Below are 11,080 nucleotides of genomic sequence, written 5' to 3' on the forward strand. Positions count from 1 at the left end.
GACGTCTTACATAGTTCTACTCTTTACACATTATAGATTATATATTTTTCCCTAATGCATCACATGGGCAGGGACTTTCCGCTTCATGTCCCGCCCTTTCTATTAGTTAATTCATCTTTTTTTTTTGAGACAGGAGCTCATGTAGCCCAGGCTGACCTTAGGACTCGCTGTGAAGAGCAGGCTGGACCCAAACCCACAGAGATCTGCCCGCCTTTGCCTCCTGAGAGTAGGGATGAAAGTGCCACCGTGCCTGGCTTTGTTTGTTTCTGATTTGAGACGGAATCTCTCTTAGTCGTGGTGATCCTCCAGTTTCAGCCTCAGGAGCACTGGGGTGGAAGCCATTCACCGCCACACTTTGGCAGGGCGGGGACTTTGGCAGTGTGTGTCTCCCCTTAGGTCCTGGGCACTCACAATGCTATCTATCACACACGATCACACCTATCGGTGATTAGGTGACACAGGCCACATTCTGAAGGCTGGCTTGCCCGTTCTTTGCAGGGAGTTCCAGGGGCCTGGCAGATGCTCATTTGTCTCTGGTCAGTCTGAAGGGGGCAATTTTGATGGTCACTTCCATTTTTGTTTTTAAAGGCTACACAGAAAGAAGGGGAGCCACCTACCTCGGACTGCAGAGCTAGGGGGCTGAGGGCCGGGGATGGCCACATAGCTAATGCCACCATGTAGTACCTTCCTGATCATCCACCCTTATCCTCCCTAGGCACAGTGTTGCCTCCTCACCCTAAATGAGGAATTCAGCCCCCAGAGTCCCAGTGTCCCCTGGAACGCCACAGGCTCAGGCCGGGAGATTTTCCTTACTGGTTGAGTGGAGACCTGGGGACAGGAGGCTCTAAAGCTGGACACTTCTTTTGTGACTGTAACGGTTCGTCTACCCTAACAAAATCAATAGCCTCTCCTCGGTGTGGGGGCAGACATCTGTATTCCCCCAGCATTGAGGAGGAGTTGGAGGCAGGAGGATCCTAAATTCAGGGCTAGCCTCTGCTAATATCAAATTTAAGGCCAAGCCAGTCTACAGGAGGCATTGTCTGAAAGAGAACAGCCAGGCCTGAGTCATGGTGTCTATCTTTAATCCCAGCACTCGGAGGCAGAGGCAGGTGGATCTCTGTGAGTTGGAGACCAGCCTGGTCTCCAGAGCAAGTCCCAGGCTAGCCTGAGCTACATAGTAAGACTCTGTCTCATAAAAACCCGACAACGACAATATTAATAACCTAGTGATCTGGATTGTTGCCAGATTCTGTCTTAGGACAAAAAGTTTATTAAAAAAATCTCAACTTTGTGTCCTCTAGAGACCCCCAAGTCACCAGTTAGGAACCCACAAAGGGACTGGGGGACTCTCCAGGAGCCGGGCCAGGGCGGGTCTGGCTTTCTCAATCCTGTCCCCAAGTCTGGGGGGCGGGGTGGCAGGGGAAGGATTTGGCAGCATGCGCATGCGCACTCACCGAGGCCCGACGGAGGCCCGACGGCCCGCAACCCCCAGGGCGGCGCCCCCAGCGCAGCGAAGCGTCGCAGGCGGAGGTAAGTGACACTGAGACGCACGATGGACGCCTTGTCCAGTTGGCTGGAGATGGCACCGGGCAGAGGGAGCAGTTTGGCCAGCTCGAAGAACTCTAGATTTTCCTTCCCGCGCCGCCAGCGCGCCGCGTTGCGGGACTTCTCCTTGCGCTGCGCCTGCAGGCTGGGCGAGCGGCGTGGAGGAGGCGTCAGTAAGGGCCCCGGGCAGCGGGACAGACCTGAGTGCCAATTCTACAGCCCTGTTGGCTTTAGGGACAGAGTCTTTTTTTCTTTTTTTTTCCAGACAGGGTTTCTCTGTGTAGCTTTGGAGCCTATCCTGTCACTCGCTCTGGAGACCAGGCTGGCCTCGAACTCACAGAGATCCACCTGCCTCTGCCTCCCGAGTGCTGGCGACAGAGTTTTTATTTAATAAGAACAACTATTATTGTTGTTGTTATTATTGTAAGGGTTGAACCCAGGGTTTTCAGCACTTTGCCACTGAGCTACATACCTCCCTCCTGCCTGTTTTATTTTATTTTATTTTATTTATTTTTTTCTTGTTGAGACTGGAATCTCACGATGTAGACCCAGGCTGGCCTTGAATTTACAGAGATTTGCTTGCCTCTGCCTCCCGAGTAGCCAGATGAAAAAGGCCCGAGCAACCACACCCAGGCTCTTGTTTTTTTGCTTCTTGAGACACGATCTCTCTATTTTGCCCAGGCTGGCCTTGAACTGGCGAGCCTCCTGCTTCAGTTTACAGAGTGTTGGCATGTCAGGCCACTGGGATCGGCTGGGGACAGAGCCCCCTCTCCATGGTCTGACAATGTCGCGGGGTGGGGTGGGGTGAATTCGGAGCTGTGGGACTAAAAACCCAACTCCGGAATAGGCGAGGGTGACCAAGTCTAGGCGCAAGGTCAGGCGAGCACTGACCTGAGTGTGAATTCTCATCCTGGAGGCTGTGAAGTCCCCCCACCCCCGGGCACACCTTTGGGGGGGGGACAAGGCCATGGTCAGGGGCATCAGATTTGCTCACCAGGGTCCTGGCGGGGCCTTGACCATTAACCCGGGCAGGAAATCCCAGGGGACGCTGGCTCCACGGCCGCCCCCGCACTTGACATCACCTCGGCCGCCGCTTCTGGGATACGGGGTGGCCATCTCGGCGGGGACTGGAGAATTCAGGCGCGAAGGAGTCTCAGGCGGGGCTCGGTCCCCTGGGGGGGGAAGGATATCTAGGGAAAGTGAGGCGCGTGCTGGTCCCCAAGGGTCCGGCCGAGAAACGGCTTGGATGCGTGCCTCAGTTTCCCCTTCCCGGTGTGTGTGTGTGTGTGGGGGAAGCCGCGGCTCCCACCCTGGCGCTCCGGGTGAGGACGTGCCCCGCCGCCGCCTCCCCCGCGCGGCCCGCCAGCTCGCCCGCCTCACGCCCGCGCCGGGCCGGCTCCCGCATACCAATGGGCGCACGCGGCGCGCATACGGATCGGACCGGCCCGCGCGCTGCGTGCCAAGCATGCCCAAGCTGCGCTCGGGGCGGGCGCCTCGCCAGGGCCCCGACGCTCCGGGCTCCAGCCCCATCAAAGCTCCCAACAACCCCAGGGGATCCGTCCCCCTCCCCCAAAACCACCCACCCCCCCGGGAGGGGGGATCCCACTCCCCAGGTCTGCCAAAGCTGCACCCATTTCCTAGCCTGGGCTAAGGAGGCACGGAGGACAGAGGGACCCCACCCCAAACCCTGCCCAGGAAGCGTTCGAGCCCCTGGGGTGGCACCACCTGACCCGGTTGCTAAATATGTCCCAAGCCACAACTTCCTCCCTAAAGACCAGGGCGGGAGACCCCGGCCCAGGGACACCGCTGGCCACTGTGACTCCGGGATGGACGCGACACTCGGGACCCGGGTGTTCTGGAACCCAGATCCCCTAGAACCGGGGACGTGTCCGAAGTGGCTGTGCCCTCTTCACCGTTAGGGGTCCAGGCCGCGCGTGTCCCCAGCATTCAGGTGGCCCCCAAGCCTTCCCCAAACGCTCTGACGTCTAGTGCCCTGAGCCTGCGCGGCTGGACCCCCCACAAACACGCACCACTCTCAGGACCCCGCCGGTACAGTCGTCCTGGCGCCGTGGCCTCCAGGTCACCAACCAGAGTCTCGATCCCGCATGCCAGCAAGACCCAGGGGTCCCCCCCCCACCCCAACCCATTCCCTCCCGCCAAGCCTTCAGGTGTCCGGCACACTCCCGACCGGGTTACCTGGCCGTGGGGTGGGCTCGGGGCGCGGCGTGGGGCCGGCCGGGTGGCGCGGAGGGGCAGCTCCATAGACCCTGGGCGAGCGGGCTAGGGCTCGCAGACTTGGAGACCACGGACAGCGGCGACGAGGGGCGGGGCCTGTGCCGGCCCCGCCCACAAAGGCCCCGCCCAGCGCCGCCTCCCCACTCCCCCCCCCCCCCCGCGCGCCTCTGCCTGCTGGATAGTTCCCATCCCGGTGGTGTCCGGCTGGCCCGGTGTGGAGTTGCCTTACTCCACCCACGGCCGCATCAGGCAGGTCCAGGGTCAAGCCTCTCCTCAAAGGATGGAGCCCCTCAGCGGCCCCTGGGCACCCCGAGGGCAATCTGCACCATGATTCAGTAAGAGTATCACTCAGATGGCAGTGTCCCCCCCCCCCCCGCCAGACGTAAATCCAGGCCTTTGACGGTCTCCCTCCCCAGAAGAAAATTCCAGGGTGCCAGTCCCCACTCAGGGCAGGACTTGGAGGACACCTCACCCCTTCCCCCACCCAGGTCTTGGTTGTTTAGGGAACTCAGCTGTCCAGGGCTCCCTAGGTCTTGTCTCCTGGGACTAGCACCCCAAACTGTGGGCGCCCAGCTTTAAAAATGATACCTGGAGCCAGTGGGGTGTGTTGGCTTTCATTTGTTAATCCCAGCCTTTGGGACAATGAGGACTGCACGAGTTGGAGGCAAGCCTGGGCTATGAAATGAGCTCCAGCCTAGTCTGGGATTCAGAGTGAGACCCTGTCTCAAACGCAGTAAAACAGGAGAGAATACAGAGCAGCCGGGCAGGGAGAATGAAGGGCTCGGCGCGTAAAGCTTGCTACGAGAGTGTGAGGACCTGAGTTCAAATCCCCAGAGTTCCCATGAAGTCAAAGGCAGTGGTCTGCTTCTGTAATCCTGGCGCTCCTGCAGGGCGCCGCAAGAGATCCCCGGGAGCAGAGCCGGGGGTGGAGGTGGGGGTGGGGGTGGGGGGCAGCTAGCCTGGTTACACAGCAAAGGACTGTCTCAAGCAAGGTAAGAAGGAAGGAAAACATACAGTTTTGCCCTCTGACCTCCGCGTGTACTGGAACCGTGGCATGCATGTGAACACACACACACACACACACAAACACACACACACACACACACACACACACAGGGTCTCATGTAACCCAGGCTGGTCTTGAGCTCTTTTACTGTTTTTCATGACAATTTTTCTGTAGCTTTGGAGCCTGTCCTGGAACTTGCACAGTAGACCAGGCTGGCCTCGAACTCACAGAGATCCGCCTGCCTCTGCCTCCTGAGTGCTGGGACTAAAGGCATGCACCACCACCGCCCAGTGAGCCTTTATTATTATTTTTTTTTTAAGATTTATGCCTGCAGGCCAGAAGAGGGCACCAGATCTCATTATAGATGGTTGTGACCCACCATGTGGTTGCTGGGAATTGAACCCAGGACCTCTGGAAGAGCAGCCTGTGCTCTTAACCTCTGAGCCATCTCTCCAAGCCTGGCTTAATTTTATTCTGTATGTAAGAGTGTTTTGCCAAGCCAGGCAGTGGTGGCACATGCCTTTAATCCCAGCACTCGGGAGGCAGAGGCAGGCGGGTCTCTGTTGAGTTTGAGGCCAGCCTGGTCTACAGATTAAATTCCAAAACAGGCTCCAAAGCCACACAGAGAAACCCTGTCTCAAAAGACAAACAAACAACAACAACAAACACCCCAACAACAGAGAAAAAAAGAAAATGAAAAAAGAAAGAAAACAAACAAACAAACCAAACCAGAGATGGCTCAGTGGTTAAGAGCTCTTGCTGTCACATCTGATGACCTGAGCCGGACCCTGAATCCACAGAGCGGTGAGAACACTGGCTGCTGACTTTCTCTCCTGTCCTGCATTGGTGTACTATAGCACACATGCCACACACATAAATAAACCAGTCTAAAAACGGAAGAACTGTCAATAGGTAAATACAAGAAGCCAGGCCAGGCCAGGCAGTGGTGGCATTGCACGCCTTTAATCCCAGCACTCGGGAGGGAGGCAGAGGCAGGAGGATCTCTGTGAGTTCGAGGCCAGCCTGGGCTATATAGCAAGTTCCAAAACAAGCTCCAAAGCTACAGAGAAATCCTGTCTTGAAAAAACAACAAATACATGAACGGGGGGGGGGGGGGGGGCTGATCTTTACTGAAGACCTCCACCAAGCTGTCGTGTTAACGAGCATGTTGCCTAAATCATGGCTCGAGTCTGTGCCCCTCCCCCTCTCCCCATCTTTCCCACTTCCTAAAGCCTAACTCAGATAAAATAAACAAATTCATTAATTAATGGAAATGGAAGGGCTGTTGTAATCCCCCAACCCAGGGCAGGGACAGGGTGTGCAAGCCAGGGGCCTTCTGTCTCCCACAGGTCATCCTACACCTTCAGCTCGGAAGCCCCCCCCCCCCCCCCCCGAACATCAGGTGCCCTGTGGAGCTCCTGTCCTCACTTCTTCCAGTGACGAACAGTGATAGGGAAGTGTGAGCCAAATAAACCCTTTCCTCCCAAGTTGCTTTTGGTCATGGTGTTTCATCACAGCAACAGAAACCCTAACAGATCTAAACGCACTTTGGCTGGCTCTGTGGCCCAAGGAAGGTGACATGCCAGCCTCAAGAGGCAGCCCAAGGTCTCTGGTTACTCTGTACTGTTGTCATAAACACCATAACCAAAAGTGCTTTGGGGTGTGTGTTGGAGTCTGTTTTGTTTTGTGCCCCCGCCCCCCGGGTTTCTCTGTGGCTTTGGAGGCTGTCCTCTAGAGTTCTGGGATTAAAGGCATGCACCACCACTGCCCGACCTTAGGGTATTTTTTGTTTGTTTGTTCTTTTAGGACATTTCTTTCTTTTTTTGTTTTTGTTTTTGGTTTTTTGAGACAGGGTTTCTCTGTGGCTTTGGAGGCTGTCCTGGAACTAGCTCTTGTAGACCAGACTGGTCTCGAACTCACAGAGATCCACCTGCCTCTGCCTCCCGAGTGCTGGGATTAAAGGGGTGCGCCACCAATGCCCGGCTTAGGATATTTCTTAATGATTAATGAGAAAGGACCACTGTGGGTGGTGCCGTCCCTGGGCTGGTGGCCCTGGGTTCTGTAAGAAAGCAGACTGAGCAAGCCAGCAAGCAGCATCCTTTCGTGGCCTCTGCGTCAGCTCCCGCCTCCGGGATCCTGCCTTGTTTGAGTTCCTGTCCTGATTTCCTTCAGTGGTGAATGACAATACAGAACTGTAAGCCAAATAAAACACTTTCCTCCCCAGTTTCGTCACAGCTATAGAAACCCTAACTAAGTCAAGTTGGCACTATGGGGCAGGGTACTGCTGCCACAGCCCTGACTCGTGCTGATTTGGAAATGTCAAAGGGAATGCAGAAGATGGAGGCCTGGCTTGCGAAGTTTCCGAGGGAAGCTGACTCTATTGGAGTCAGGTGTTGGTGGCTCCAACGTTTGGGAGAAAGAGGCAGGGAGAACTCTGAGTTCGAGATCAGCCTGGTCTACAGAGTGAGTTCCAGGACTACACAGTTAAAACCCTGTCTCAAAAAAACCCCAAACCCAACCAACCAACCAACCAAATACATAAAAAATTGAGCACCTCATCCTAACACAGGGCTTCTCCTTGTATCTTTATAGACTGCCGTTTTCCTATGTGCCACCTCTGTCTCCTCTCTATCCAGAGGCAGTCCTTTGTCCCCCTCGGGACATTTTCCCGATGCTGGGGGCAGGGTGTAGCTCAGTGGTTGAGAACTTGACCAGCATGCATGAAGTCCTAGGTTCAATTCCCTATCTTGGGAAAAGGTAAAATACATTTTCTTCAGGCTTATGTCTATCTTAACTTGTAAATGGGATATAACACACACACACACACACACACACACACACACACACTCACCAGTAACTATTTTTTGTGGTGCTGGGGATGCAATTTAGGGCCTCCTGCATGATAGCCCACTCACTCTACTGTTGAACAATATCCCCAGCCCAGCCCCTCACTGGGGGATTCTAGGCAGGGGCTCTACCACTGAGCCACACCCCCAGCCCCTCACTGGGGGATTCTAGGCAGGGGCTCTACCACTGAACCATGCACCCAGCCCCTTAAGGGGCAGTCTAGGCAAACCTCTACCATTGAGGTATGGCACAGCCAACTCTACTAGGTGGATTCCAGTCACACTAAGCCACACACACACACAGCCTTGGCTAGCCTGGAATTCTCTATATAGACTAGGCTGGCTTGAACTCTGCCTGCCTCTGCCTTCCAAGTGTGGGATTAAATGTGTGTAGACCACCCTTCCCAGTTTCTCTTCTCCTTTTCTTATTTATTTATTTATTTATTTATTTATTTATTTATTTATTTATTGGAGACAGGGTTTCTCTGTGTAGCTTTGGAGCCTATCCCGGCACTCGCTCTGGAGACCAGGCTGGCCTCGAACTCACAGAGATACGTCTGCCTCTGCCTCTGCCTCCCGGGTGCTGGGATTAATGGCAGATGCCACCACCTCCTGCTGGCTTTCTTTTTGTTTTTTGACAGAGGATCTTTCTAGCCCTGCCTGTCCTGGGTCTTGCAGCTACCTTGCTAGGCTTCAAGCCTGACTTGTCTATTTTTTGTTTGTTTGTTTTTCGAGGCAGGGTTTCTCTGTGTAGCTTTGGAGCCTATCCTGGCACTTGCTTTGTTGACCAGCCTGGTCTCGAACTCACAGAGATCCGCCTGCCTCTGCCTCCCGAGTGCTGGGATTAAAGGCGTGGGCCACCAACGCCTGGCTCTTATTCATTTATTTTAAAATATATTTCAGCTTTTAACTTCAAACATGACAATATTCATTACCTTGCCGATCAAAAACTTTTGGAGTCTCATAAAAGTACAAAGAAACTGGCCAAAAGTATGCAAAAAAGTGCTGAGCTGTGTGGAATTTAGCTGCCCTGGCAAACCCCACACGTGCTGGGAATGTATTCGCTCCCCAAACCACGCGTGTCCTCAAACACACACACTACTCCCAGAGTCACAAACCTGTAGACACATGCTCCATTTCGGGGTGTGGGGGGGGGAGGATGTCTGTGTCCCATCTGTGACCCGGAAGGTCTTGCTGCAAGCTGCTGAGCTTGTTCCGGATGCTGGCAGCTGGGTGTTTCAGCCCAGGCTCCAAAGGAAAGGTTTGAGGAATCCCCAGGGAGGGAAGAGGGCAGGGCTGGCAAAGCGGAAGGTGGGCGTCCTACCCATCGCACCCTTCCCATCTTAGGCTGACACGTGTGCCAGCGAGCGAGCGAGCAAGGCCCCGGGCCGGGAGGAGCTGGGGCTTAAATCCAGTTTCCCCAGGTCTGTGCTTCGGGCCTCCTGCTGGCCGGATTGTGCAGCAAGGTCTCCGCGTGGATGAGGCCCAGCAGGGTAAGAAGAGCAGGATGGGAGATGGCCTGAAAAGCCATGGGACATCTCCCCACTCCTCCGAGTCTGGCTCTCCCTATATACAGCTCTGGCTAGCCTGGAACTCAGACCGGGCTGGTCTCACACCTACAGAGGCTCCTCCCGGGCTGGGATTAAGGGCGTGCGCCGCCACGTCTGTGAGATTCATGCGAAATTTCAAAGGTATCGCTGGCAGGATTGGCTGGCAGCTGGGGCTGGGTGTGGCAGAAAGAGAAGAACCGGGGAGCCAGTGACAACTTGCAAGGTTGTAAGGCCTCCTGCTTGGGAGGAGGCGGTTTGGTAGTGTGGCCCAAGTTCCATTTGGGATCGCCAGAGGGCGCCCGAAGGCCACAGACCTGCTACCAGGAGTCTCCTTCCAAACCTTCAAGAGGCTTGTTTCTGCCGTGCGTGCGTGCGTGGTGTGTCAGGCCAGCTAGTCCGAGCTTCTGGCCCATTCCCTGCCTCTGCCTGGCTTCTCGGGGTAGTATCGCCGGGATTACGGCTGTGGGGCCGTTGCATTTGGCTGTGGACACGGGTTCTGGGGACCAGGGTTTCGGGCTTGCACGCCTGGCAAGCCTGCAGAGATTGATTGGAGGTGTGCTCCGCCACACTTGTATTCCGTCCTGGCGCTCGAACCCAGGGCCTCATGCACACAAGCGTTCTAGCATCTGAGCCGGCATGTAAGCAAGGCCCCTAGACTTGCTGTCGCGTTGAGACAGGAGCTCACTATGTAACCCTGGCTGGCCTTGAACTCACAGAAATCCACCTGCCTCTGCCTCCCAGGTGACAGGATTACAGTTGTGTGTCACCACAGTCAAATTTATTTTTTTTTAAACAAAATTACTTAATTTTATGCGTGTGGGTGTTCTGTGAACCATTTGCATGCCCTTGGAGCCCAGAAGAGGGCATTGTGTCACCGTGCGGATGCTGGGAATCCAACCTGGGTCCTCTCGAAGAGCAGCCAGTTCTCCGAACCGCTGAACCAACCATGTCTCCAGATCCAGGGTTCACTTTTATATGCGTGCAAACGTTTGTCACGTGCGCAATGCCTTTGGAGGCCAGGGCAGGGCGTCAGATCCCCAGCAACGTAGAAGCCCGACGTGGGTGCCAGGGCTCTGGGGTCTTTTGGAGGACCAGCACGTGCCTTTTCCCTCTGAGCCTTCTCTCCAGCCCCGATTGATTGATTGATTGATTGATTGATTGATTGTGTATGTGTGTAGAAGCCAGAGAGAGGGAGTCCCTTCTCACCTTCCACCATGTAGGTCCCACGGATCGAACTCAGGCCGTCAGGCTTATTGGCAAGTGCCTTTACCTGCTGATCAATATAGCTAGCCTTTCTGTTGCTATATTTTCTTTTGACACAAGGTTCTGTGTAACCTAAGGGGACCTCAAACTCCTGCTCCTCCTGCCTCAGCCTCCCCAGTGCCAAGATTACAGATGGATGCCTGGCATCCCGGCGCTCCGCCTTCATCTGTTTTCTGAGTCTACAAAGCTCCGCGTGGCCCGGCTTCTGACCCCCCGTTAATGCAGTGGCAGAGTAAATGCAGGTACCAGGGTGGGGGGGATAAGAGGCCATGGATGGATGGATGGATGGATGGATGGATGGATGGATGGACCAACCGAGAGAGACGGAGGGGATGACGGGAGTAGTCCTTACCCTCCTTCTCGGATGCCATGCGAGGTGCTTTCATTCTGGGCCTAGCTTTTACAACAGACCCTCTCCCAGGCTCCCAGACCCCGGCTGCTGCTTCCCATCCCGCTTTCTTCACAGAGAATCCTCAACCTTGACTTCTCTGCTCCGCACGCAGCGGGGCAGGGCGGTGCTCTGCTGCCCCCTGGTGGCCGCAGGGAGCAAGGCGGTGCATCCTCTGCAGGCTCGGACTGATGCCAATCCTGGCGGTCTCCCGCACTGGTCCTCACAGGTGCAAGCCAAGTCTGTT

The 11,080-nt window shown here is 55.4% G+C and overlaps 1 protein-coding gene and 1 long non-coding RNA gene across 5 annotated transcripts in view; one reads left to right on the forward strand and one right to left on the reverse strand.

Moving 5' to 3' along the window:
* The window catches only part of Npas1 (neuronal PAS domain protein 1), a 29,444-nt gene extending 20,463 nt beyond the window's left edge, over nucleotides 1-8,981 (reverse strand). For 2 of the 4 annotated variants that reach the window (XM_027431030.2, XM_027431032.2), the window contains exons 1-3: nucleotides 8,751-8,981; nucleotides 2,540-2,735; nucleotides 1,455-1,690 (exon numbers count right to left, since the gene is read on the reverse strand). In XM_027431030.2, the coding sequence (XP_027286831.1) occupies nucleotides 1,455-1,690; nucleotides 2,540-2,735; nucleotides 8,751-8,769 (451 nt within the window). In that variant the 5' untranslated portion in view covers nucleotides 8,770-8,981. The remainder of the gene's footprint in view (nucleotides 1-1,454; nucleotides 1,691-2,539; nucleotides 2,736-8,750) is intronic. The other 2 variants (XM_035449418.1, XM_035449419.1) reach the window with 2 other exon arrangements.
* Nucleotides 8,807-11,080, forward strand: part of LOC118239340 — a 2,456-nt gene continuing 182 nt past the window's right edge. Inside the window, exons 1-2 of the long non-coding RNA XR_004771224.1 lie at nucleotides 8,807-8,893; nucleotides 8,980-11,080. The exon at nucleotides 8,980-11,080 is cut by the window's right edge and continues 182 nt beyond it. This is a non-coding gene — a long non-coding RNA (uncharacterized LOC118239340). The remainder of the gene's footprint in view (nucleotides 8,894-8,979) is intronic.

This window comes from Cricetulus griseus, chromosome 9, assembly GCF_003668045.3.
Source record: "Cricetulus griseus strain 17A/GY chromosome 9, alternate assembly CriGri-PICRH-1.0, whole genome shotgun sequence".
Classification (NCBI taxonomy): domain Eukaryota; kingdom Metazoa; phylum Chordata; class Mammalia; order Rodentia; family Cricetidae; genus Cricetulus; species Cricetulus griseus.